The 27,081-nt window shown below is 32.0% G+C and overlaps 5 protein-coding genes across 14 annotated transcripts in view; 2 read left to right on the top strand and 3 right to left on the bottom strand.

The window, feature by feature from the left end:
- LOC139099570 (CREB-regulated transcription coactivator 1-like) overlaps positions 1 to 13,050 on the top strand; it is a 28,477-nt gene extending 15,427 nt beyond the window's left edge. For 2 of the 7 annotated variants that reach the window (XM_070652067.1, XM_070652074.1), the window contains 12 exons: positions 3,410 to 3,518; positions 3,582 to 3,739; positions 3,798 to 4,078; positions 4,146 to 4,287; positions 4,348 to 4,536; positions 4,598 to 4,834; positions 4,899 to 5,029; positions 5,102 to 5,180; positions 5,835 to 5,912; positions 7,051 to 7,107; positions 7,665 to 8,109; positions 8,196 to 13,050. In XM_070652067.1, coding sequence (XP_070508168.1) covers positions 3,410 to 3,518; positions 3,582 to 3,739; positions 3,798 to 4,078; positions 4,146 to 4,287; positions 4,348 to 4,536; positions 4,598 to 4,834; positions 4,899 to 5,029; positions 5,102 to 5,180; positions 5,835 to 5,912; positions 7,051 to 7,107; positions 7,665 to 8,109; positions 8,196 to 8,341 — 2,052 coding nt within the window. In that variant the 3' untranslated portion in view covers positions 8,342 to 13,050. The remainder of the gene's footprint in view (positions 1 to 3,409; positions 3,519 to 3,581; positions 3,740 to 3,797; positions 4,079 to 4,145; positions 4,288 to 4,347; positions 4,537 to 4,597; positions 4,835 to 4,898; positions 5,030 to 5,101; positions 5,181 to 5,834; positions 5,913 to 7,050; positions 7,108 to 7,664; positions 8,110 to 8,195) is intronic. The other 5 variants (XM_070652069.1, XM_070652070.1, XM_070652071.1 and 2 more) reach the window with 5 other exon arrangements.
- A 1,385-nt stretch (positions 13,051 to 14,435) lies between these two features.
- LOC139099664 (integrator complex subunit 7-like) lies at positions 14,436 to 17,872 on the bottom strand. The gene is made up of 3 exons (XM_070652189.1): positions 17,570 to 17,872; positions 14,726 to 17,507; positions 14,436 to 14,619 (listed from the first exon to the last, which is right to left on the bottom strand). The coding sequence occupies exons 1-3, from the start codon at positions 17,670 to 17,672 to the stop codon at positions 14,559 to 14,561; spliced, it is 2,946 nt and encodes a 981-aa protein (XP_070508290.1). The 5' UTR covers positions 17,673 to 17,872; the 3' UTR covers positions 14,436 to 14,558.
- A 55-nt stretch (positions 17,873 to 17,927) lies between these two features.
- LOC139099579 (UDP-galactose translocator-like) lies at positions 17,928 to 20,599 on the top strand. Of its 4 annotated transcripts, XR_011545323.1 has the most exons (6): positions 17,928 to 18,067; positions 18,136 to 18,258; positions 18,320 to 18,444; positions 18,600 to 19,313; positions 20,246 to 20,316; positions 20,399 to 20,599. XR_011545323.1 is itself a non-coding variant. In XM_070652089.1 (5 exons), the coding sequence occupies exons 1-5, from the start codon at positions 18,055 to 18,057 to the stop codon at positions 20,258 to 20,260; spliced, it is 990 nt and encodes a 329-aa protein (XP_070508190.1). In that variant the 5' UTR covers positions 17,928 to 18,054; the 3' UTR covers positions 20,261 to 20,599. The 4 variants fall into 4 exon arrangements, 2 of the variants coding, with proteins under 2 accessions (XP_070508190.1, XP_070508189.1); XR_011545322.1 differs by having other exon boundaries at positions 18,600 to 20,316; XM_070652089.1 differs by having other exon boundaries at positions 20,246 to 20,599.
- Positions 20,600 to 21,762: 1,163 nt separating this feature from the next.
- On the bottom strand, positions 21,763 to 24,638 carry LOC139099643 (uncharacterized). The gene is made up of 5 exons (XM_070652166.1): positions 24,491 to 24,638; positions 24,337 to 24,422; positions 22,391 to 22,454; positions 22,255 to 22,308; positions 21,763 to 22,075 (listed from the first exon to the last, which is right to left on the bottom strand). The coding sequence occupies exons 1-5, from the start codon at positions 24,537 to 24,539 to the stop codon at positions 21,927 to 21,929; spliced, it is 402 nt and encodes a 133-aa protein (XP_070508267.1). The 5' UTR covers positions 24,540 to 24,638; the 3' UTR covers positions 21,763 to 21,926.
- Positions 24,639 to 24,969: 331 nt separating this feature from the next.
- LOC139099666 (uncharacterized) lies at positions 24,970 to 26,536 on the bottom strand. The gene is made up of 4 exons (XM_070652192.1): positions 26,358 to 26,536; positions 26,171 to 26,256; positions 25,734 to 25,794; positions 24,970 to 25,487 (listed from the first exon to the last, which is right to left on the bottom strand). The coding sequence occupies exons 1-4, from the start codon at positions 26,410 to 26,412 to the stop codon at positions 25,267 to 25,269; spliced, it is 423 nt and encodes a 140-aa protein (XP_070508293.1). The 5' UTR covers positions 26,413 to 26,536; the 3' UTR covers positions 24,970 to 25,266.
- Positions 26,537 to 27,081: the final 545 nt, after the last annotated feature.

Below are 27,081 nucleotides of genomic sequence, written 5' to 3'. Positions count from 1 at the left end.
GAAAAATCAGCTATGATTCCTGCATAGCTTCCTAAGGCTTGTCGATGTGTTTACGGCAAGAAGTAAGGTATCCTCATCCTCAACTGTTTGCTCAAAATTGTTATTGTACAAGTATTTTATGGAAACGAAGCTTTAGCTATTTCAAACTTAGACCGACGTACTTCACAAATTCCTGTTTACCATTACAGCAACTTCAACCAAAAATTCATTAGAAATCCAACAAACCAGAACTAAAAGTCGATTCTAGTAAACTCAAACAGTGTCAACTGTTCTACATAAATTGATATCAATCTCTTCCAAATAGATTACTTAAAGTATATTTCTAATCACTTAATGACTTTATGTATTTCCTGTGAAATTCTTCCTTCGGGCTTTTGCCTCATAAATCAGTAAGCTTTTAAAATTCAAGACATGTCCAAATGACAAATATAGAATTTTTTTCCACGAATCAATTACCTTCATGGATATCAAGTGCTTACGGTATAATGACTAATTTTTACTTTTTGCGTTTCCTATATACCCGAATATTCATCCAAACGTAATTTATTGACCTTAAAAAGGAACACAAAAATTCATATATGAATGATTACTTGTGAGGACTGTAAACAGCGAATCAATTAAGCTTCATTATGGATGAAGGAATATTGTAGCTTCATTAGTGCTCAGCATAGAATTTTAAATGTCATAGCTGATTCATTTTAAAGCTTTATTGGAAATTCCCCAAAAATGTCAACTTTCACTTCCCCAATTTCACTGTCAAAACCAGAATGTAAATACTCTGGAAATTTCCATATTTAAAAAAAAAATGTCAATCCAACAGACATGTTCAAATTTTCTAAATCATTGATAAATTTCACAGTAAGCAATACTACGAAGTAAACCTGAATTAGTAAACAGTCTTACATTCACAGCTTTAAAACGCGCCAAAATGAATCACAGACCGTAATATTATTTATTTTTATATTGTAGACTTTTTTTTGTAGACTTTACGTCCACGAGCTTTTTATAGAACGAATCACTTAATTATTCATGTTATTTCCTTGAGACCTAATGTGTAACAAATCATGAGAACAAAATGTCAAACTTAAAAAAACACAAAAAAAAAATTTTCACTGCCAATCCCACATCATTTCACATTTGAATGAACACGGCAAAGAAGCTTTCACGCAGTTGGAAGAGGAAGAAGCTCAAACACATGTAAATCATATGGGCAAACAAAATCCATTGAGAAGTTGTTTTATTTACACATTTAATTGTGTACTTGAAATCTAGAAGAAGTCGCCTGTTCATGACAAATTACAATATTTCGTTTCGCTTACATGTATTGGAACTGACTCATGGTTTTTCTTCATGTAATCCATTAAGTGCTCTAGCTATTCTTTTGTTGTACTGATGTGATAATTGATTTTTTCTTTCTTTTTTGGGTAATTAGTAATTTGTCATACAAACTATGGGGCACTGTGGCATGTCCAACAGCAATAATTATCAAGTTCTGTTGATTCCTTTCAACTTTCGAGTCTAAGATTTCCTCACAACTTCCCTATGTATCAAAGTCCTTCAGGCACACACGTGATACATTTCCAAATAAACTTTATAAGCACAACGTTTTGGGAATGTTTGTTGCCGCCAAAACTTTGAAGTTGCAAACCCAAAAAGTTTGTCTGCCTACATAGCGCATTAAAATTGAACTTTACGAACTAAAATAAGTTTTTATTTCCATTCTTTTAAAAATGTCAATTTTATGAAACTTCCTTTCTACATTTAAGCTTCATAATTTGAGTGGACTTTAATGCTTACTGTTGTCTAATTCTGTTTAGAGTTTGCTTTTTCTGAACTTACAGAAATAAATCTGATTTCTTTTTTGGAAGGATGATTATGGATGCATTAATCGGCTACCCCGATCGGCACATATTGAAATGTTGGCACCACGTCGATTAGGTAGCATCGTACACACTAAGAATCAAGGGACAGGCAATTGTTAAATTTGGTTGTTTCCGTCTAGTGGCTACCACTTGATGATAACTAAGAGTACTTCCGCTTCGTCCTGAAATAGTAAAACTTCAATAATTGCCGATCTGATCTATTCCCGAAAGGGATAGGACGTGGACAAGGAGAGAAATCGTGTCTTCAGGCAGACGCGACTCTGTAATGAATTCGGATTAGGAAAACAGACCTTAGATCACTGTCATTCGTCCTTGCCACGCCATGTGTCTTTCTAGGTTGTACAAATCAGTCTACAATATTCCTATTCTTCTGATGCTAACAATGCCCAATCAGCCTACCTAACATGCAGCCTTAAAGCACCTAAAATTACCGCTTTTCTTTTTTCTCCACGAACACAACATGTCTGGATTAATATCCTCTTCACTAAAAACTACCTATTCGTGTCTTTATCTTATAACCTATCTAATATCCATGACATTATATCCAATTGTGAAGGTTAAAGTGCAAAATGATGGAAGATAACAAAGGATGAAATCAAAAGGATATGCCAAAGAGCACGAATGGATGATTAAGCTCTTCATTAGATTTGAATTAAGATTGATTTAATGGATATAAAGAGCTAATTAACTAGACTTTCACAGACTTACCTTAATGTGCAGACCTTGCAAGTGGTTCGGATCCCACTATAAACTGTAGGTCTAAAGGATGTGATACAACAGATTGTTAAACACGATGCTCCAGTTCAAAAGGCTGAGCCCTTAAAGCAATCCTCAATTTCAATACATCAAAAGTACGACAATAATTAAGGTTGATCTAAAAGTCAATATGGATGTCCTTGAATAATACTATAAACTTTACCTTAAAACTGTTTGGATGATTAGGTTAATTTTATGATAATTCTATGCTTTTTGACATTAAGTGGGTGTGAATACTTTTCATTAATGAAGTATATCCCATCACTGCTTATAATACGTGGATTCCAATTCCACCTGGAGCCATTTTATGACTTTTTAATCCATTCATGCATGAATGGAAGAGTCTAGACATGAATATTAAGTTATTCTGGGATGAAAACTAATTCTCAAATGCAGCAACATTTAAGGCTTAAAATCTATATTAATGCATGCTTAATAATAAATTCGTTCCTTTTGATGTTTTTGTCTTTCTTTCTCGCAACATTTCCTCTGAACCCAATTTTTTATACTTTTTTTTGTCAATTAAAGAAAATTGCAAAGCTGAATAGAACATAACGTTATCTAAAAAAAAGGCACTAAGCTAATTAATAGGTTGAAGCAATGCGACATGACTTTATTTCTTCTTGTAGATATTTTTATATATATATTTTCTTGTAATTTAATTATCTGAGTAGAAAAATGAAAAAATAGACATAAGAAGAGATTGAGAGACGTAAAGGATCATAAAATAAAGTATAGAAATTTGATTATTCCTTCCAATTTTTTTAAAGAATGACGAACCAAATACAACAACTTTGGCCGGATTGCTGTCGTCAGGATATTCAAGCGATATTACCAAAAATGCTAATGCTGAAAATAAAGTGACGAGAGAATCGAGGGGTAAAATTAAGTCTTTGTTGGATAATTTATGCTCATCAACAATGTATCGAATGTCTTTTTTAGGACGAAGTGTAGGCGGCGGACCAATGAGATCGCGAAGAAATATTGACACATCACCTTATGGTAGTAACAATAATGCTTACTTAAGTCCACCACAAGAGTCGAGTTGGAGGAGAACATCATCAGATTCAGCCATTCATCAGAGCTTAACACAAGCTCAAGTATGTGCCTTCACATTAATTTTGTACCACTATGTCCTCACATCCTCAATCTTTATAGGAAATTCACAATAATGTTCAATCATTAATGTTAAGTCCGCGCGCTCAGAAACGACTATCAAGTAGTCAAAGTAACAGCATGAAGAATCTTCATCATCAGCATCAAAATAATTCAATGAACCAGCAACATAGTCATAGTCAGCAAAACATGCAACAGACAACATTATTAGCGCAACAGACACTTATGCAACAACAACAAAATATTCCCCAACAGCATTTGGTGATGAATAATTTACAACAGGACATGAAGTCAAGATCAGTCTCAAGATTACCTGGGATTCCGTAAGTTTATGACCACTTATTTTTAGTTCCACTTTACTAGATTGATATGGGAATTTGTTATTCTCAGAATATATCCATCACAAAATGATGAGTTACTCCAGATACCTGTTGGAAGTTCGACAGGGTCTCTTCCGGATCTTACGTTAGTGCATTTTCAACAATCACCTCTCTCAAATCCACTTGATCCACATGAACTGATAGCTGTAACAGTAAGCATTTAATTTAATTAAATCACATCCAGAATTAGCATTAATTTATTAATCCATTAGAATCAATCGTACTCAATGGGGAGCACAAATCAAACGACCACGAATCATTTACCAAGTATGACACATCATCATCAGCAGCAGCAGCAACAACAACAGCAACAACATCAAATGTACTCACAACAAATGGGAAATAATCTCGATCAATTCAGCCCGAAGCATTTTAGTAACAATAAGGGCTCAACTAGTCAGGTACGGATTCCAGCTTACTGATTGGTAAAGATACTGATTTGATATTCTGTCTTGAAAATAGGGTTTACTAATCCAGCAACAACAAGGAGCCAATAATAACCAAAATTTTGCTCAACAGCAACAACAGCAATCAAGTCCAATACCAATAGATAATACCAGTCAGCAACAGCAATCACCGTTACATTATTACACAAATTCAATACCCCAAGAGAAAATGATGAGTTATCGTAACAATGCCGCGTCGCCGGGTAACTTGTCGTTATCACAAGGGAATTTATCGAAGGTATGCGTAGTTGAGGTAGTTTTGTTGCTTAGTTCCCTGTCCATGCTCACTTAACTAATTGATTATATTCTCCAAAAAGCAGCAAAATAGTTACCGAAGTAGTCCAAACAGTCGACCAAGTCCGGGAAGTAGTCCCATCAACCATATACCTGACTTATCAAATTCAAGTGCACCATGTAGTCCGTCGCCACAAATGACCGGAAATAATGGGTAAGAACATGATGGGTAGTGATTGTCAAATTTTAATTGTTTGATATCCCAAAAATTACGATTGCTCAACAGACAATTTGACAGTTTTTCAACAGCTGACACATTTTATCTTAATCCAACAATTCAGCAACATTTTGAACAGTTCTCATTAGTAAGTATACAATGCCGACCTTACCTACGTGTGCTAAATGTGTCCAAACTTAACATAAAACAAGTAATAACCACAAAAAGTATACAGAATTTTTTATAATAGAATTCGCAAATTACAAAATATCATTCCATTAATTCCTTTATATTTTTTATTATCATCAGTCATTAATTATCAAAAATCGCAAAGTTAATTATATCGATATAATTATTGTGTATAGCCCACCAATACGTCTGCGAATTAAAGTATAATTATGTTGTCCAAAAAACATAACATTTTTTGTGCTATTCATACATATATTATTATCTTTTATCTTTTCTGTGCATTATTAGTGCCTTATGAAGGTGGAAACATCGATCATCGTACATATTTTATGTTGTATAAATGTAAATTCTCACTTCATTGCGTTTATTGTGTTGACTGTATCCGCGAGTAGATTTATTTCCTCTCGTTATTTTTGCACCCCATCATAATACAATTTTTTAATATAAATATATTAAACCATCGGTTTCGCGTACGCAGATTATATCCTTTTTACATTTTTAAAGTTCAGCGGCGAACCGCGTAAACTGTTTATTCCTCCTTGATTCTCTCTTTTTCTCGCTATCGAAACGTGAAATTGTATTTTTCTTCTCTTCTTTTTTTTCAATTTTCCTGATGCTCACAATAAAGGATTGGACGTCGCTTGTACAAAGTTTGGTCGATTCGGGTTGTACAATATCCGCAGAAGTAAAGGTTCGCCATCTTTTACAAACAAAAAACTCAAAAAAAGAATTTCTTGCATTTTTTTTCTTCTACTTTTTTTATGAACATATTTTTTTTGTAAAAACAATATTTCCTTTATTCTTGTTCTTTGATATGCGAGTCTTTAGTTTTGCTCTTAGTTGGTAGATATTTTTGACTCTTTTTATGGTTTTTTTGATAATTTCAAAATTATGGGAAAATTTGATACGGCAAAAAGCTTTTCTGAGTGTGCTTTTGAACTTTCAAAATGGTATTCCGGTGAAGTTACCTTTGTTTTTCTTAATTTTCAACTTTAAATCAGCCTTTTGGCTATTTTAACCAATTTTTATCAATATTTTATCTAAAAGCAATTGACATTGGAATTCAATGTAAACAAAACTGTCAAAAACTGTAAAAATATTTTTCAAAATGTCAAAAACCGTTAAAAATCATTTTGAAAGTTCAAAACATCAAAATTCAATGGAAACCAATTGTTTAATAAGTTTACAATGTTTTAAGACAAAAAAGAATTGACTAAAAACTAAGAATTGATATTTTCTAGCTTTTATCTACGCTGGTGATCGGTAAAATAATTAAAAAAACATGAATGCTATGTCACAAAAATAAAAAAAAATCCAATATAAATTTTTATGTAGCTTTTTTCTCGTTTAGTGCACATTTCTCAGTTTCATTTCATTTAGTGCTCATTATTATTTGTTTTTTTGTTTTATTCCTTGTTTGCTTTTGGACTTGATTTGCAATTTTCTATCCTTTATTGCCAATAAAATTCAATTCTCATTTTTAAGCAAGCTTTGACTATTTTCATTTTTATTCTCTCATTTATTCCATATATTTGGTGTTATTTTGCTTCCGTTTGAATGTATTGTCAACAACAGATGTATGTGCTTAAGAAACAGAAGAGAATTCACTTTCATTGAGAAGCCAAGCATGCATCTGTTGTTGACAGGTTTTTAAGAAGAATAAAAAAATATTCCAAGCGACAAACAATTTTTATGTCTGTAAAGAGAAAAAAAAGCGACTAATTAATGTGAATCACGTGTTTATAACACGTGCACCTTCTCTTCTCTTTTCCTACTTTCTTCCATGCACGCACACTTGTTTACTATGTGATTTTTTTCGCAAACTGAAGGTCGATAGCCCGCTGAATGATTACAACAACTCTACAAATGATCAAACTTATACCCAGGTATGTAATTTATGCTTTTATCACTATTATTGTGGATAGCAGTGGATAGAATGTTGGATTAAAATGATTTTCTACTTATGGATTGTTTACAATTTGGTTTTGGCGCCAAATATTGAATAATAAATTGTAATTCACTTTATACTCTGAATAACTATTATTTAATTACTCTAAATTTAATTAAGAGTCAGCTTCAAACACAGTAACACTTAAGGATTAATTAATTTACCTAAAATTTAAATAAATCTTAAAAAATCAATGAATAAATGAGAATTTCTAAAAACACGGGGTGAAAAACTGAGAAAGGGTAAATCAACTGTGAAAGGGGAAATCAACTAGCTTAACTTGCTCAAATAACTAATTCAAATATAAAAAAGTCGTTGATATTTCATATAATAATGCATGATTGAGAGAATTAATCGGGTCAATAAAGAGCATATTAAGCCATTCACTCTCGAGAAAGAAAATCAGACAAATTACATTCTATCCATTCACAAATCACTTCCTACCTTTTTCAATAACATTACTAATGAGCTCTTATTATCGTAATTTCCTTACAGTTAAATGATAGCTATAATGGAATTATCAACGATAGCCCGAATCGGACCAATCAATCGCCAACGAATGCATCTCGACCGAATTCACGACCAAACAATATGAATCAACAGACATCAAATAACAATAGCAATCGACAGTCAAGTAATAATGGTGGATCAAGTCCTCATAGTCCATTAGGAAGTGACACAATGCTATCTGGTAACAATTATGATACATTAAGAGGAATTATATTAGGATCATCATCACCATTAGATGGTGGATTATCAAATGGAATCAATAATAATAGTGGTGTCAATGATATTATGTTAGGTGGTCTAGGTAGTGATTCAAGTTCAAAATTAATATCGTCAAGTAGTCCAGCCCTCCAAAATTCTCTCATGATGACATCGTCACCATCACATCAAATCACACAAACAACGACTGCCATACCAGAAATTGTTTTCTCAGGTATGAAATTAAAATTTTTTATATATTTAGACATAAATTAGAGTCTATTCCATCATCTGATGTATGAAATTACTTTTACTAATTAGATTATTCATCCGGATCTGTATGCGATTTGCTGAATGTAGACAATTTTTTGGAATTGGGTATGAATACAACAGAGTTACAGATGTTTGAGAATGCCAATATTATAGATCCAACGATAGAAGAAAACTTCAGACGTGATTTGTATTAAGTGTGTATAAAAAAAAAACCAAGTTTTACAGTAAGACGAATGGAAGTGAGTCATAATGTGTATAATGAAGACGTTAATAAGGTGATCCTTATAAAACAAAAAATCTACATAAAATTTACAAGGATTCTTATGTGCAACAAACTTAATGGTTCAAAAACAAAATGATAAATTTTTTTAGAATTCTTAGATAAAAAAATCCGACCGAGTGGACAGACACAATTGTGCGTTAATTAAAACAAAAAAAATGAATATTTGCAAATATTTTTGTAAGTTGAGGAAAAATTGCATTTATTTCACATGAAATTCGAAGATTTTTTATTACAAAAGAAATAAAGTATATATGAATTATAATTATGAACATTTCGGGTCAATTACAGAGGCCAAAAAATTCCGGCATTAAAAAAATAAATCGAAATTTACTATGACACAAGAAAGAAACAAGGAAAGGATAAAAATGTTCTCGTAAATGAAGTTTTGGGGCGTATTTTTTGGAATTGGAAGCTTAAGTGAGGTTATGTTGTGGTATTTTGGGATTAAAATGACCATGAAAACAGAGCTCGGGAGTCGACTCAAATTGTATATGGAGTCGAGTTTTCCATACAAAATCCAAGAAAGCACAGCTGGGAATCAACTCCGAGTAGGCTTTACTCCTCGTTTACCCAAACATCTGATAGACAAATGACTTTCATGTGATTAGCATCTTCAAGTGAAATCAAAACTCAAAGATAGGGTTTCCGAAACGGGAATTTTCTAGGGTTTCTGAAAAACCGCACTTTTTCAAAACCGCGGTTTTGCGGTTTTTCAAAAATGCAAAAACCGCGGTTTTGCGGTTTTTTTGCGGTTTTCAATTTTCATACAAATGTATGAAATTTTTGGAAAAAATTGAAAAGTTGATTTTTATGCATAAAATAATTAAAACTATCTTTTTTCTCTATTTTATTAAGATTCAGTTCCAAATTGCTTGATAAAATAATTCAAAAAATTATTTCTTGTACAAACTTTTGAAATTCAAGTTATTTTTACCAATTTGCATAATTTCAGTCCAGTCTTTCAATATAATATTAAATTGAAACTTATTTTTGCAAAATTATCTTCAAAATTTACTTTTTGTGGATTTAAGTAAATTTTTCCATACAAAGTTCTAAAACCGCGGTTTTTACTTTCAGAAACCGCGGTTTTTAAAAACCGCATTTTGGGTCAAAAAGTGCGGTTTTGCGGTTTTTGAAAAACCGCTTTCAGAAACCCTAGAATTTTCCCCGGAATTCCCGGAAACGGAAACGGGAATTTTGGAAACCCTACTCAAAGATCTAGACTCGCATTATATGCGTCTAAGAGCTAATGACCATGGACCTTCAACGATCAATGATCGTGATTCATTTTCCATGTTGTGATCGAATGATCGATGATCGATCGATCATTGATCGAAAAATGATCGGTCGATCACGATCAATTTTTTGATCGAGCGATCAAAAAAAATTAATGGGATCGAGAATTTTTTGATTGTGTAAAAAAGCATTGACTATTGATTCCAATATTTTCCAGGCTGTATTCGCCTTTATAGATTTTTTTTCATGCAAATTGCATTATGGAAGTTTTAAAAAAATGGTTCTTTTGAGTACTGATGTATAAAAGTAGGAGTTTTGCTATGGATTAAGATTTGAAAGTTCAGAAAACATTTTTTTCGCAAAGATGCATAGTGCATCAACACTCAAAACTATCGTTTTTATTATTTTTCGGATGCACTGTTAAATTTTGAACAAAATTGAAAATTCAAATAATTTCTGAGTATCGTATTACCAAAAAATCAATCACGGGATTGAAATCCTTAGTTCTTAGTAAGCTTCTAATACTTTTGCAAAATTTTTATTTATTTTTTAATCTATAAACGGCCGTTTTCATTTTATATTAGCATCAGTAGATGGAGGAATGGGTTTAGATTGATGTAATAAAAGAAGAAAATTGAAAATTTAAGGAAAATTTAGAAAATTATAACGAAAAAAAATTTTTTGATTTATCGATCAAAAATGTAAAAAAATTCGAGCATGTGATCGAAAATGATCGAAAGATCGTCGAAGCTGAAAAATGATCGTGATCGATCGATCATTTTCGGATCAAAGATCGATCGATCGCGCGATCGAATCGATCAACATTTTTTTTGATCGATCGATCAGAAAGTAAAAACAGTGATCGAATGATCGAAGATATATCGATCATTTTTCGATCAGATCGACGATCACGATCATGATCGATTTTCGATCAATTGAAGAACCATGCTAATGACAGGATAACTGGTCATTTAAGGATTCGACAAACTATTACACTCAAATCTACAGACCTACATTTTATAGTGGGATCCAAATCACTCTTTTGACTACATTAAAAAGGAAGGTTTTGAGTCACCTTTTCAGTGTACACATGACTCGAAAACGGACAAGTTGAAAATTTTTTTCGTGTTGATACTCGAACCGATGATCGCTTGGTCGTGTGCAGTGATTTAGTCCCGAGAACCGAAGCTACAACTAATGTACTGAGCCATTGCGACTCATCAATGTAGCTAAATCTTCTACAAAATCACGATATGAACTAATTCAAACCCACCAAGAACTTAGTATAAGAAGAATATTGAAGATTATGTTCTAAAATGGGAGAGAAGAAGGGTTGTTTAACTCCCAATCCCACCCCTGCACTCGGGTATAGTATGGCCTGATGACAAAGTTACGCCTATTTTCAGATCAAAATTGCCGCATCGTACCGTTGAGGTTTGAATTACAGACACTATCTACAATTCACAGTCTCAATACAAGCATAACCTCAAATTTAGTTTCCAACCAAAAAATGCACTTCAAAACTTGCAAAAAACAGCTCATAACGTGACATAAAAAGTAACAATTTAAAATACAAAACAAAAAATCCACCGGTGTGCACACTCAATATCATTTAAATTAATAATCAAAACGCTTTTTTGTTAATTCAATTTACATTTTGTTTTTTCCCTTACTTTGAGTTAGTTTTCTGTGTGGAAAACTGAAACTTCAGAACCGTATGCTGTACCACATCATTTAAAAACAAAAACCAGCTTCATGATCTATATTAAGTTCTAAAGTTGTGAAGATTTACTAAAAATCGTGTGCTGTACACTACTCTGGGAATTATGTTAATTAACTTCCTAGATTGTAGTCAATCCTGCCTCCTTATTTACAAAACAAAATATATAAATGATAATGTTAATGATTACGACGAGAATGAAAGAGTATTTGATGTCTTTTTTTATATAAATGATAGAGATTTTAATAATTGTTTTTTGTTCTCTAATTTTTTGAGGAATTGAGAGGTTTTAGAGGTTGGCTGTTGTGATGTTTTGTTAGAATTTATGGAATTTGAAAGGTTTTAAAAGTAAAAAAAGTTGAAAATTTGACTAGAACTTTACAAATGTTTTCAGTTTTGAACATTTGATAGGTTTTCGAACAAAAAATTGAATTATTTTGACAAAAACCTTACAAATGCTTTCAAATTTTGACAAACATTTATAAGGTTTTCAAAAATTCAAGCATTTTGCAAGATTTGTAGACCAAACACATTGTTGATTTGTGGCACAATCAATCAAGTTTATCAAAATATTTATCAATGTATTTTACCTGAAATTTTCTAAAAAAAAAAAAGTATATCAATCATTAAATTTTTAAATTTTATTCGACCGTTAAAATTTTGAATTTAAATCAAAATCCAATCAGCCTCAATGCTCTCAATTCTTTGTTTCAAAAACCATCAATTTAATTAGATATAGGTAAATAATGATAATGAAAAGTTACCACGATTTAAAATCGAAAACTTTTTAAATGGTTATAAAACTTTAATGAAGAGAAATTTAATTGAAATCAGATTTCAGGACTTTTTAGGAAGTATTTTTTTTTATTATTTTCAATTTTTTCATTGTGCCGGGGAACTTATGAACGTAAATTAAATTTTACAATTTGTACATAAATTAAGGATGAAAAATAAATTAAACTTAAAAAGAAAACAAAAAAACGAGAAAAAAAATTAAAATATTGAAAAAAGAAAAAAAGTTAAAAAAAAGATTTTATGAAATCGCCGCGTTCAGTTTAACCAGCGAAAATATTTACCAATCAATGTGATGATGCTTTAACATATTCTTGCCACAAGAGATTTTTAACTTAATGAACATATTAAGGAATTTATTTCTACCTTTTTCCTCTCTCTATCTCTCTCTTTCTCGAAAGATTGTCTTTTTGATATGAAAATATATTTAAAAAGAAAAAATAAAACATTAAGTGTGGGATTGGGGATTGATGTGGAATGAGATGACTGATTTTAATGACATTTTCAAACTTTTTTAAGGTTAAAATCCTTTTTTCATGAATGTGATAATTAAGTTTTGTTTTATAAACCCTACAAATGTTTTTGAAATGTCCAAATTGTAATAGAAACCTTACAATTGTTATCAAAAATCCATATAAATGCAACAATCTTGAAAATTTTTGTCAAAACCATACAATTGTTTTCAAAGATGTACAAAAAACCATACAACAGTTTGATTTTTCAAAAAGTTTATAGAATGTCTCTGAAATTTCAAGCAAATCTTAAAGACTATCCAGATCTGCACAAAATCCTGAATGTACATGCTGTGATTAGTTCTGCTTTCTTATGAGCTCATAGAGAAAAATCTTTACTTTAAAACCTTACAATTTTTTTTGAACAATTTGTAATTGTATGGTTCTGAAAAGTCAGCCTTGATTCCAGAGTTGTAAAACAGGAACTTCTCATTGTCAAAAACCTTACAATTTCTTCGTAATTTGTATGGTTTTGTTATACAGATTATTTAGGAATTGTACGGTTTTTGTCTATGACATTTGCCTGATTTGCATCTCTGCCTTGATTCCACACCAATCCTCAAAGTCTCATACTTTACAAAACAATTAATGATGAGCTGGTGAGAAGACGAAAAAATAACAACAACAAAATGAAAAATGACATGAAAATCCAATTTATTTCAAATTACAAATAACAATACATACATAAATTAATAATATTTATCATCAATTTCCATCGTTTTTTTTTCCTAAAGGTTTTCCATTTTACAAACGAAAATACCTTAAAGAAAAAGAAGAAAATTTTCAAATCCGATTTCTGAAAAATTTAATAAAAAAAATAATGAAATTTAAGATTTTTTGTCATTTTAAAGATTTACGGGAATGATGATGATATGGATAAGAAAAAAAAAACATTGAATGGATATAAAGCACAAAGTCAAATTTTTTTCTGTAAAAAATCTGATACCTAAAAAAAAAATAAAGAAAAAAAATCATAATTAAAAAAATCAATATTAGTTGCCTTTGATTTTTCACAATTTTCCAACCAATTTTAATTTCACTTTCGGCCTTCACGTGACAAACACCTGTTGCTCTAAATTCTCCGTAACCAAGCAAACACACAAAAAATAAGAAGCACAATGGACGAATTCGATAAAATGTTCAAGAATGACAAAGAAGACATCGGATATTATCAAGATGCAGCCATGCAATATTTACACGAAATTGAGGAACTTAAGGAACAACTTGACGACTGTTTCGATAGAATCAAGGAGAACAGGCAAATGATGATCGCTCAACAGGAACGAACAGCATTTTATGAGCAAAAAGTTGCAGAATTAACAGCTCAACTTGTTAGGCAGGGAGGTCAACCGTCACAAACTTTCAACCCTGCTGAAATGGAACGTCGAGTTAGAGCTTTTACTGAATTAATTAAACGGGACATCGAGACTTTCCAGAGGACTCGACAATTTGCAGACATTGATAATTCTATCAATGAAATTCGAGAATTGTTTAATATCTTTTTGGCTGAATTGAACAATCTTAATGCACAAAATCGTGATGTTATCGGTACTCTAGAGACTCTCGTGCTGCTTGATGTAAGGAACTTTTTTTATTCTTTATTTTTTCACGATTTATGCTGTGCTTTTCGTTGGAATTTTCTTAAACCCGTCGGATTTATTTTTAATCCGCTGGATTTATTTTTTAATCCGTCGGGTTAAACTTGGAATCTATTGCCCGCAGATCTATAGAAACCTGACACTTAAATTAAATATCTTATGCTTTATTCTTCCTTAAAATTACTTTTATTCCATTTCAGAAATGTGAAAAGTTGCTGAGAAACACGAAACGTGAATTAAAACGACCTCAGGTTCCAGATATCATCATTACTACTTCTTGAATCCCATTGCGTTCATTGAATTCTCAGCTGGCACCCGAACAACGAGAGTGCTGTAAATAAAATAAAAAGAGAAATAAAGTTGAAAATTTTCTTGTTCCTTAATAAAAAAAAAGTATCAATTTGAATGTCATGTACTCAAAATTGACATTGACTTACTTCTTTGGCCCTAATGTATTCCATAAGACTCCATTCTCATCAATAATATTAGCATCAAGTGTAACTTGCCATTGCTTTCCTTCATTCGTAACTGGCTGATTTAGTGACAGCAGGAAATTGGCACTCAAAAATTCTCTCTTAGGCTTAGTGATCTGCACTAATGTGTTGACATCATTAATTGGCTTCACATCGACAGGTCTTGGTGTCAATAATTGAGACGTTAATGTCAATTGAACGGAATCGATTGATCTATATAGGCATGGCTTAGCTCCAGCATTTTGTATAACTCCTTCAACTTTTACCACTAAATTATGTCCATTTGGAACTAAAATTGCTTCACCGGCAACACGTTGGTACGGAGACATTGACAGCTTAATGGATGTATTTTGTTGGACTTGGAAGAAGAATCGTGGAATACAAATTGGTGCCTTTATAGCCATTTCGATTTGTTTGAGCATCGAATCTGTATGGACATTCGTAATTGTCTTAATCTGTTCCACTGGAAGCTTCTCAAATTCTCTGGATATCTTCCTACAGATTGACATCGTAAATGCCGTTTCTGGATAATTTCCTTGTGTCGGAACATTCAGATTCTCCTGATCCTGTGATGTATTAAAGCATATATTCTCAAGAGAGTATTCAAGTAATGCACACATGTATTGCATGATCTCTAATTGTTCCAACGAGCACGGATCAGCATCAAATGCTGATTTATATAACATCGAGTAGCTATCCTCACATACTTTAAGAGACTTTACACACTTCCTAAATTGATTTGTTACATGTCCAAATTTCTGTAATGGATCGCGTGTATTTTGTGCGAATGTTGAAGCTATAGCTGGAGGTGGAGTGATATATTGTGTATTTCTTGCAATCACGACCGACAATAATGCTTCCAAAAATGATGCACGAAGCCATACATACTCCGTTTGAAATGATAAAGAATGAATGTGTGATGATGCAGCTTTAAGATTAGCAAGTGCTTTCCAGTATAAAGCAACAGACTTTTCAAGTCGCTGGATTAAGTTCATTTGATTCTCGTCGTGCTCAATCTCATTAAACTTTACTTCCAGTTCATCAAATTCATATCCATAAATGAGAATACATTCAGCAGTTGACATTTGTGATAAGCCTGACAAGTAGAAGTGATATCGTTCCTGTGACACATCCTTTGATAATTTCTGATAGATTTTTGTAGCTATAAATGGATGTCCAAAACGTGATGCTGATCTAGCAATACGATATTGACTCCAATTGTGTACAGTTCCAAGAACTTTCTTAAATACATCATGCATGTCCTTTGTTATATGAACACCCATCATCGATTGTAAGCATACAGCAGCAAGTATCTCAATTATATGTGAATCATTTGGATTAAATTTTGGACATACGAGATTCTCCAATCTCTTCAATAAGCTCGGCAATAGGTCATAAAATGGATTTAATGTCACTTCATCTACATCCATTGAATCATTCGATGTCTTTTTTGCAACGTGCTGAAACTTGTCTTTCATAAAATGACTACATAATGCACCCAAAGTCTCGCAAATAAGTTCCGACTGTTTTTGACTCAATTGCTGTTCATCTGTCAAAATTTTACCGACCAATTTTGTGAAATCCATCGCAAACAGCTCATTCTTCTCTGCCAATTGTACGCCACACTTGATATACATTGTCAATTCACGAATATGGTCTTCGTCTTTCAAACTTGACATTATCAGCTGTTCATGATGTGTGTTGATTTCCTTCAAGTAGGATTGAGGCGGTGAGATTTTCTCATTGTAGCAGTAAGTTACAACACTTGTTAGGATCTCAATAGCCAGGCTACTTGTTTTATGATTTACTGTCTTAAAGCATACAGTACAAAGTTCGAGAATTCTTCCTTCTTCTTTCTTTGATCCAGCTATTAATGGACATTTAGTTAATGTCAATATAATCTTTAGCATCATGCTGTTTTCCTGTCCATTTCCTCTCATTGTTTGTGCAACAGATATTAAGTTATTGACGGAATTAATTTGCCATAAATGTGGTCCTTTTTCAGCCATAGTTTGCAATGAGCGTAAGACATGAATCCTCACATTAAGTCTTGGATCTTGTAAATAATCAATGAGCAAATTGACTTGATCAGGAATATCAACTAAAGTTGCACAACTTAGTTCCGTTAAAGACTGTAAAGTCACGCATATAAAATTTTCTGATGGATATTTTGGAAGCAAATTTATGCACAATGTCTTAACTAATGCAGCTGTATTTGCATCATGATACATGTACTTTAATACAGGAATCAATTGTAATTTCATGTTAATTGGCGTTTGAAGTGACTCGATCATTGACGCGACTTTTGAGCACATACTTATTGCGAAGGTTTTTGACTGTTCCGCAAACTGCGCACTTGCATAAATTGCAGCTTCTACTTCGACCGTATCATGACTATCTAAAGCACGACGAATTGCATGATGAACCTGTTGCTTTTCGGGAATTATGCATGCAACAGAACCCAAAATTCTTAAAGTTAATGACCGTGCAATGGGATCATTCGAATGAATTACCATAAATATTCTCTTTACAAACTCATCAACATTTGTTATTTTCTCGAGGTGTTTCTCACTTTGTTCGCATACTCTCAAAACCCATAGTCTGAATAAATTAGATCCAACACGAAAGAATTCGGCTAATTTAAGGAAATTCGAGTTGATGACAATTGGAAATGGATATTTTTCAAAGAGTTTCGGGAATCTTACTAGTGCTTCACATTGTTCACCAATATTTGGAGATCTTAAGCCTGTAAAATATGATTTTTATGCTTAGTATTTTGATATTAACTGGATCTTTAAAAAATCTTACCTTTATCTAAATCAGTGATTATAGTGCTTGCATCTTGATATGATTCACTTAGAAATGCTTCATTGAATGAGTTTGATCGAGTTGCAGCATTGGTTGTTGCCATAATTCAGTCAGAGCCGGCAATGTTTATGTTTTTATTTCAATTTTAATGAAATTCTCACTTTATTTCCGGATATCTTTATGATTTTTCTCAGTCTTTCGTTACTTGGTTACTTTAACTACCACTTTGCATGAAAAAACTGTAGATTAATGTGCTGGATTAGTAAAAATACTTAATTAATTGATTTTCACAAATTTACAAGTCGAAATCGGAGTTTTTTTTGTTTACAAAAATATTGTTAAAATTAGAGAGGTGCTGCATTTTTAAGCAGGTTTGACTGTAGAGTAAAAGTACACGAACGCAAAATTTAATTTTTTTAGTGAGAATAACTCATTGGATTTTAGTGTAATTTAATGTAGTTTAGTAAAAATATAAGGTTGTGACTATGGCAATACACAGTGAGTCAAAATTGGATATTCTTAGTGCCGGCATCATTATTACTTATTGATTAATTTGTTTTTTACAGGAATGAATCCAAGTAACTTAAAATACATATCCTTGCTGACCTTAACAGTCCAGAATTCTATGGTCAGTTTATCAATGCGATATGCTACAACAAGAGATGGACCAATATTCTTCAGTTCAACGGGTAGGCATGCAACATTTCTGTCATAAAATTTAATTCCTAATTAAAATTTTATCAATTTTAGCTGTTTTTATGGCCGAAATAACAAAGCTCTTGACATGCCTGGTGTTAGTTTTTATGGAAGAAGGAACAATGCTTCGATTTAAAGCCAGTTTGCATAATGCCATTGTTAAAAACAAAACTGATACGGTAAGTGCTGTAAATTTCTTATCAATGTTGTTATTATGAAGATTTGACCTTGATACACTAGGACAATAATACAAAATTCAACGCTTAATAGCAACTCTGGATCAAATCACTATCTAATAATTCACTTCCTTTCCCTTATTTCTCATAACTTCTAGCTCAAAATGACTGTTCCGTCGTTAATATATGTTTTACAAAATAACTTACTTTATATATCAGCAGCAAATCTCGACGCAGCAACATATCAAGTGACGTACCAATTGAAAATTCTGACGACAGCAATATTTGCTGTCTTCATGCTGAGAAAGAAACTGTTTTCAACTCAATGGGGATCATTATTCATATTAGTTTGTGGTGTAGCAATGGTTCAATTGTCAGCAGGTGGAGAAAATCGAGTCGTTTCTGTTGAGCAGAATCGTACACTTGGATTTGCCGCTGCTCTTGGTGCTTGTGTATTAAGTGGATTTGCAGGAATTTTCTTTGAGAAAATGTTAAAAACTTCCGATCTATCCGTATGGATGAGAAACATCCAGTTGAGTTTGTTGAGTCTTCCCTTATCCCTCATTACATCATATGCTAATGATGGAGCTAAGATATCTGACAAAGGATTCTTTTATGGATATGACTATTTCGTTTACTTCCTCGTGCTGTTGCAAGCATGTGGTGGATTGATTGTTGCTGTTGTCGTCAAATATGCTGACAATATCCTCAAAGGTTTTGCCACATCACTTGCCATTGTATTGTCGTGCATCGTGTCCATTTATTTATTCAATTTTGAACTGACTACACAATTTGCTTTTGGAACTGTTTTAGTAATTGTTTCTATATTCTTATATGGCCACGATCCAACAAAGGGTAAAAATGCTAAAAAGGTCAGTACACTGAAGGACGATGAGGAAAAGTTACTAGGTGGCGATCCTGAGGACGTGTAAAAAATGTATAATTGGAACTACTAAAAACAATCTCACTGTCATACGAGTAGACTAACTTTGCTGCATGTCATACCTCACGAAATTTTTAATTGGAATATAAGTCATATTTAAGTATTATTTTCATAATCTATAGAAAATAATCATGTACATGCTGCTTTTATTCTTGGGATTATTATGTTTTATTGGAATATCCAACAACGTGAATTTTGTGATTTTTCATTGACTAGACCATCTTATTATTTTTACAAAATTAACACTTCATGTTTTTCATAAATTGGATTGGACCTTGAAATGACTCAAATGCCATGAACTCTTTCATTTTTTGTTATATCCAACACAATTTCAATTCAATTCAATTATCAAAGAAAACTTGATTTTCAACTTTGAAGTATGTTTGATCTGGATATGAAAAAGAAGAAAAACTGCTCAAGTATGTATAATAAGATGCTAAGGTATCTGCATGCTGTAAAAAATGCTTGGAATGTAAAAATAAGTTTTTATTTATTTCGGTGATATGGCATGAACATTGATCTCTAACAGACAGTGAGCATACTCACCTAAATGAGCGTGCTGATGAGTATACTCAATCAATATATCCCGAGCGGCAATACGGTGACCTATCGAAACCGTTGTGTTGTTCGGGCATTCTCAATTTTGAGACCATACTCATGAACGTGTCGCGGATCAGTGAGATTTTGGATGTCTCCACTTAATCCATGATACAATCCAACTAAATTTGCACAAATTGGACCTAATTTGAATGTAAATAGAATGTTGAAGCTTCAAACTAACAAACTTGCAAGCATAAATTCAATTTAGGGTATCAAAACCTATAAAACAATCCAGAATAAATCACACTTAAAAAATTCCAGACCCAAACCTCATGATATACCTCAAGAATAGAAGTAACATAGTTGAATCACCATAACATGCAGCAATAACCGTAAGAATGAAAGTTATCGAAATATCCTGTACGAATTGGTATTAATAGAATTATTTTAATCTCTTCATATTATATTATTTAGCATCTTAAGGACACACTGTACACGTGTTGCAATTCAAAAATTTTAATTTTAGTTCCCTATGTGCGAATGTATTGGGCCAGTAAAGTTCTAAAACTATAGTTATCATAAGAAATTTTATGAAAAAAGTACTTAGTTAAGGATTATAATGTAAATGACTTCACTTGAAGTGAATGAAATAAAGTCAAAATTTTTTAAGCTAAAGGATGTTTGATTTCAAGTGCTTGACATGTCTGAAATCAATTTGATCATCTCGGTACCGTCAACTGTCGTTTAATATTCAAATTATATTTAGTTGATTAGTTGATTTTCCCCTTTTATGGTTGTTGACCCCTTCATGTCAATATTTTATTTTGTTTTCTAACTTCAAACAATAAACATCATCCTTACATAAATCCGTATGTAAGCTCTTCAATTATACCTATTTGTAAATACAATAAACTTCGATAACCGTGCCACAAAAACAGAAAATTGCACGCTTTCAGTGACAATGAAAATTTTCTAACCTTGAGCTTGATAATGATGGAGACGTCACTCAACTTTATGTCATCAAAATTATTGTCATGTTTTTGTTTGTGCCTAACGATGCTTACTGGTAAATTGTTTCAATGTTTATGGAAAAATTAATTTGTGATGAATAAGTTCCTATTTATGTTGATTTATAACCCGAGCGGCATTCTACTGCAAAATTTTAGTCAAACAGTTGTCATGGTGTCATCAAGCCCCACTCTTTCCTATGCGACGGTTTCCAGTTATCACAGTCACTTGGATTACTTTGCTAATTTTCTAAATTATAAGATTTTTTAAAATCAAAGCAATCTTGCGAATAATTTAATTTTTAATTTGAATTTGATTTAAAAAAACTACAATCACAGGAGTCCGTAGAACGAGGTTAAAAACCAGTAATAAATTTTGGATTATCAAAAAGCTTTAAAACGAAGAATTTCTATCAAAGGAATCAGAAAAGTTCAAACTCATTTCATAAGATTATGCTTGAGTAAGTTTATAGCTTTTGATGAATAAAACAATCCAAAGCCATCTTTGATAACCCAATAATCTATAAAAATTTGGAATTGTAAAACATATTTCAAGTTCAAAGTAACAGACTCTCATCTTCGGGACTTGGAATAGCCATCATTTATCTATACAAATAGAAGTAACAGTTCAAATGAAGCCATGAATGCAGTAGAAAGTATGGGATCAACACTTAACCAAGAAATTATCATTTAACAATTAATGTAAGTACCATGTATTCTTGTGCTTCCTTAAAGCGTAAATCTGTTCTTATACAACATTTCTAATTCACAATTCAATCTTATTGTCAAACCTGAAACAATTGTAATTTACTGACAAGTCAACAACATCCATTTTTAAGTTTAAAGAAAAATTAAATTTTTTATTACAAATTAACTCTTTCATAACGTTTGTCCGTCCAGTATTAAACAGTGTATAATGTGCGCAAAAAGGAGTGCTTAGATCTAATTTTTTGAATACAAAATTTCTTTTTAAAAATAAGTATTAATAGGTAATGTTACATGAACTTTTTATACAAAAATACAATGAATGTCGGAAGCAACAACCAGAAGCTGCTCACTATCTTCTTCGATCCATTACATAAATGTCCATCGCAAATCTCACAAACAGCTAGATCAACAGCATTTCGTCTTTCAAAGCATGGGTCTGTGGATGGGAAAATGAGTTTATTAGTGGAAGTAATGGGTTGATCTCTGACTTATTGGATTGAGTAATATCCAACAAAGAACTAGATCTGTGCTAGAAATTTAAGAATCTCCGATCTAAATCTAGGATTTTCAATGGACGTCTCTCTGAAATGTCCCCAAAATATACAATTTACATACCTTTTCTGGGTCCAAATCGTGCACAACTACGGATTGTCTTACGATTCCCATATTCTATAATTAAAGATGTAAAGATCAATTAATTTCATTTTATATCCACATCAATTATATCCATCTATACATGTCATGTTCTTACCAAAACTAACTGTTTTCAAACACACAGGCCGTTGATATCCAATCATTCTCGTCTCATCGCAATGCTGCAACATAACATATGAATCGAATCATAATTAGTTTAGTAAGAATTGAAAAACAAATATTGAGGGAATTAGCGATGAAGTATCATGTTCTTATGTCGTTATGAAACTCGATTCAATTTATGAGACATTTGTTAATTCCAATTAATGTTACTGTCTTCTTGTTATATGAAATTATATTTTGTTTTTTGGTGACCTATTCATGAGAAAGGTTAATCGGAAGCGAGAAAGATCAACTTGAACCAATATTCAAATTAATTCATCTAAATAAATAGCAAGTTTGTTGATTTTGTGGGCCAATACTAAAGAATTGAGTTTGAAAAATTTAATTAAAATTGGAATATGAGTCATAGATTTGGGGCATTGGCTTGGGTATTGCAACTTTTGAGTTTTTGATAGCAAACATTTGAGATTTCTGTAGTAAAAATGGAAATTTTGAGAATGAATTTGATTTTTCTTATATTTGTGTTAATCAACAGACAGATGTCAAGTTAGATCCATCATTGTGCATCATTTAATGGAGGTCATGGATCACAATCCGAAGTAGGCAAGAATGAGTTTTTCTAACAAACCCCTCTTCCTGGCTACTGTGATTCAATGCAATCAATAGACAAATTCCCAATTATTGTAGCTTACATGACTCCTAACTATCTCAAACCAGTAAATTTACTACTTTTTGAAGTATTCGCGTACTGTTCCATCCAGCCTACACAATTATCTTATGTTAATTTATTCTAATTCCAATGCCTGGGTGATAAATTATAGAATTCGCAAATTTATAAAACTATTTTAATTATTAATATTTAAATTAAATGATCGTAGGAACTTGATTAATTTATTAATTTGTTTCTGTAAAACAGGAGGAGTTTAAGATATTAGAATTGAACAGGGTTTAACGTTAGGCTTGTGGAATTGAAGTTTTTCAAAATGAGCTTTAGTGATCTTTTACATTTTAAATTCGTCATTTCGGAAGATCTTGTTTTTTGGGTATCTAAAGTCATGTAACAATTTAAATAAGATGCAGCAAGCAGGAATAAAACGTCACGGTGTTGTCATTGCCACTTAGTGTCTTATCGTTGATTTGCTAGCGCGATTACTAGGTTGTGACTAGCACTACATTGAACTAATGCCATCTTGCCATTCGAGTATTTAAAAACTTCCTAACACATCCTCTAGAATCTTAAGAAAATATTGAGTTAAATCACTTAACGCCTCTCGCTATGCAACAATTGTAAAATCCCTAAGCACTATCCGATGCGTATTTCAATATTTTATTTTCAAATATCTCACATAAAAACAACATCTTAATTGACTTCGCATCAAAACAATAAGCACCAAAACTGTTATAATTGTCTAAATGCAATAATAATTTAATAACTTCGCTTTTGTTCAATGATTGTTTCCTGTCTATTAATTCTAATGATTTATAGTACATTCAATTAGTGACTTAGTTTTCATTAAAAATTCTGTAAAAACTTGACATTGCTGACACTTTGTATTACATGATTGTTTATCTAATTTTTGGATGTGATGATGACGAGAGATTAGTGTCATAATCGGTAATGTTTGTTGGGTTATTTACTGAATCTAATGTTTAATTGCTATTCAACAGCATTTAGCTTAAAAGTGAAACCCGAGCAGCACAATTGTATATCTCACATTAAAAATGTTTCAAAATATTGCAATCAGAGCAACTTTGCATCTTGCCATTAATACAGCGTCGTAATGGTTCCCTAGCGAACACAAGAATGTGCTACTCGGGCAAATAATATTTTTGGACATCAATTTAGCACAATCTCATTAAATATATCTCATAAACTGATCAATTTTTATCAAAATTTCATTAATTGACACTTGCATCCACCCACAATAATTAGATCCATACCTCCGTTCGCATGTTTCGATCGTACATATTATGACAATTTTGATCGAAATCACTATCGCATATATAGCATTCTAGTGCAAATCCATCTTCAAATAAAGAAAATGATTAATTTTTTTTTGGTTTTTCAAATTTTAGCACAAAATTTTTTTCATACTTTTTATGGCAAAAAGTGCCAAAACAGTCAATAGCACCACAAATTTCATTATTATTTAATTCCACAAACTTTTTTTCTCTCGAGCTTAACTCAACGATGTCTAGTAAGTGACTGAGTGATCGATCAAGACGAGTCTCTAGAGTATCATACTGGTTGTGTGATAGAATTGTTATAAGCAATCAGCATACACATAACGCGTTAATTTTGAAAAATTTCTGTTGTCTTTCCGGGGACGTCGAAGCTGAAATTTGCTTATGCGGCAATCAAATGCTTTGGTGGGTCATATAATTTGTGACATTAAATAACAACGATTGTAACAGCTGAAAATATCTGTTGCTGTATGTGAGAATGATGGATCATAGACATGCTTGCTTATTTGCTGCTTTCGATAAACTCGTGTATGTAAATTAATTAATTAATGAAATGAATAATTTTTAATTGAATTTACGCTTTTTATTCTTATGAAATTAAGTCTGAATGAAGAATTTCCGATAGGAATTTAGTCGCTAAGAATATTGACTTACATGTATGTAAATATCTTGTTACTTTTCTCATTAAAAGTTTTCAATGGAAAATTTATAATTTTTGGAGGGGATTTTTTGACAAATTTCACTGTATTAAGGCTTATCAAGCGCAATATTGAGGTACGATGATTAAGAAAATGTGATTCCACTTGAGAATTGTCCATTTAATTATTAATTTTATTATTCTGTCGTCAATGTCTCGTGCATCGTATTTTAATGACTTAAGTACTTCGATTAAAAATAGGATATACCTCAATACAATTTAATTTGATTCAGTCCTATGACTGCGAAATTTATGACTGAAATTCCCCAAAAGTTGTAAACTCTTGTACTGTAATTGTAGTCACTGTTGCATTCATCCTCAGAACACACTCGACATCTTCCAAACATGTTTGGACTTGTTTTTCCCAAACACGGATCTGATGATCCACTGATAATCAAACAGCTTCGGTCAGTTTCAATTAAATTGTTTACTAAAATATTGAAATTTTTGAGATAAATTAATTAAATGCAGTATATAAGTGGATATGTTTACTACGTAGTTGTATGTATAGGATTGTTGCATGTATACTAAGGATGACGTGGATCAAAAACATCGTAAATCTAGTTCTAAAGACCAGTAAATTCGTTGTATTTGACTAATGTCGTTCTTAGAACTAGACATTCATACAAATTGTTCAATAGAAGCCTATCCACTCGAGATACAATTTAATATTTACCCATGCTGGAATTTACGAAGCATGCAAACATTTCATTCCACCTTAGATTCCCAGTGCAATCCTGAAAGAACAGATTGAGAAATATTGTAAGATAATGTACACATATACCAAAATGTAATCTGTCTTCATGTGATTCCAAACGATAGTCACACTAAGACGGATTCCATTTGGCCTCAATAAATGTGCCCTTGACTAATGCTGTGGTACTGGAATCTTTTCTACTTGTGCTGCTCTTGATCGGTTAATTCATTAGAATAGCGAATAGATTTGCGCTTAAATCTGTCTTTAACCCAGATTGTTGATCATAATGTTTTTCGGATGATGAGAAACCAGCATAAGAATTGAACTTTAACTTCATCCAAACAACAAATTGATTGAAAAATATTCAGATCCTAGACTCCATAAAGGATCAAAATCCAAAATTAAACCATTCATACCTGTGCCTTTATGTACGTATCCCTTAAATCATGACATTCAGCATTCTCCTTTGTTTTACAAACATAACATTTTAAGGCGACGGAATCTAAAACAGAAATAATCAATAACTAGCTGTTGATGTGCGTCTTTACTATATATTTTTTTATTGAAGCTACAAATCGTATTGGATATAATAAAATGACTTACTTGACAAATTTAGACTGAATATCACGATTGACAATAGAATCGCCCACTTATTCATGCTGATTTTTAATATAAAAAACTTAATAATATGTTTTAAACAACTAGTAAGGAACACAGAAGGGTTGGAAAAATGTTGACTTTCAAACACATTTGAAACTAATTGAAATTTTCTCTGCTTAGTGCTCTCTCATTTTATGTCCATAATACAATGTCAATGGTGAGTTAAACACAAGGAAACTCTCTTCTTGTTGCTCTTACACGGCGCCAAATGTCTACCCTTGTTCAGTATTTTTCTTCATCTTTCGTCTCTCGCGAGACATAAAACATGTCATGAATATTGCAAAAAATAAAAACCCGGCGACATTCGCATGTGTTTTGATTTGTTTTTCCAATTTATTATGAAAATTAATTTTTGAATGTGTTGGTGACAATTTTAGTGCTTCATATTATTGAGCATGTGGGGGTTTGCAGTAAAATTGAATTTATGCATATTAAGAGAAATTTTGAATATAATTAAGTTGATTAGAATTTTGATGAATAATTGGAAAGTGAAAGACTGAAATCCGCGATAGATTCAGCTTTAGGTTGGCTTTAGGCGTCACCTGATCATGGATCGCAGTTGATCTGTAAGGTCAGCGATGTTTAAGTTTCAAGAGGGTTAAATCAGTGGGTATGTGTGGTATGGAGTGTCATATGGATTTGTCATTGACAAAAACATTGCCTTAAC

Source organism: Chironomus tepperi, unplaced genomic scaffold (assembly GCF_022539635.2).
Source record: "Chironomus tepperi strain 1889 unplaced genomic scaffold, CSIRO-AGI_Ctep_v1 contig_479, whole genome shotgun sequence".
NCBI classification, from domain to species: domain Eukaryota; kingdom Metazoa; phylum Arthropoda; class Insecta; order Diptera; family Chironomidae; genus Chironomus; species Chironomus tepperi.
This window is presented reverse-complemented; position numbering and strand designations above follow the sequence as displayed.

What these genes read in the sequence shown, in the direction of transcription:
- LOC139099664 (XM_070652189.1), bottom strand. Translation starts at nt 17,672, where the DNA reads ATGGCAACAACCAATGCTGCAACTCGATCAAACTCATTCAATGAAGCA. An exon ending in AATCACTGATTTAGATAAAG is followed by an intron (nt 17,508 to 17,569) that starts GTAAGATTTTTT and finishes CATATTTTACAG; the next exon opens with GCTTAAGATCTCCAAATATT. An exon ending in AATACATTAGGGCCAAAGAA is followed by an intron (nt 14,620 to 14,725) that starts GTAAGTCAATGT and finishes TTTTATTTACAG; the next exon opens with CACTCTCGTTGTTCGGGTGC.
- LOC139099579 (XM_070652088.1), top strand. An exon ending in AATATTCTTCAGTTCAACGG is followed by an intron (nt 18,259 to 18,319) that starts GTAGGCATGCAA and finishes TATCAATTTTAG; the next exon opens with CTGTTTTTATGGCCGAAATA. An exon ending in TTAAAAACAAAACTGATACG is followed by an intron (nt 18,445 to 18,599) that starts GTAAGTGCTGTA and finishes CATAACTTCTAG; the next exon opens with CTCAAAATGACTGTTCCGTC.
- LOC139099643 (XM_070652166.1), bottom strand. Translation starts at nt 24,539, where the DNA reads ATGAAATTTGTGGTGCTATTGACTGTTTTGGCACTTTTTGCCATAAAA. An exon ending in GGCACTTTTTGCCATAAAAA is followed by an intron (nt 24,423 to 24,490) that starts GTATGAAAAAAA and finishes CTTTATTTGAAG; the next exon opens with ATGGATTTGCACTAGAATGC. An exon ending in TTTGAAAACAGTTAGTTTTG is followed by an intron (nt 22,309 to 22,390) that starts GTAAGAACATGA and finishes CTTTAATTATAG; the next exon opens with AATATGGGAATCGTAAGACA.
- LOC139099666 (XM_070652192.1), bottom strand. Translation starts at nt 26,412, where the DNA reads ATGAATAAGTGGGCGATTCTATTGTCAATCGTGATATTCAGTCTAAAT. An exon ending in ATTCAGTCTAAATTTGTCAA is followed by an intron (nt 26,257 to 26,357) that starts GTAAGTCATTTT and finishes TTTCTGTTTTAG; the next exon opens with ATTCCGTCGCCTTAAAATGT. An exon ending in ATACGTACATAAAGGCACAG is followed by an intron (nt 25,795 to 26,170) that starts GTATGAATGGTT and finishes CTGTTCTTTCAG; the next exon opens with GATTGCACTGGGAATCTAAG.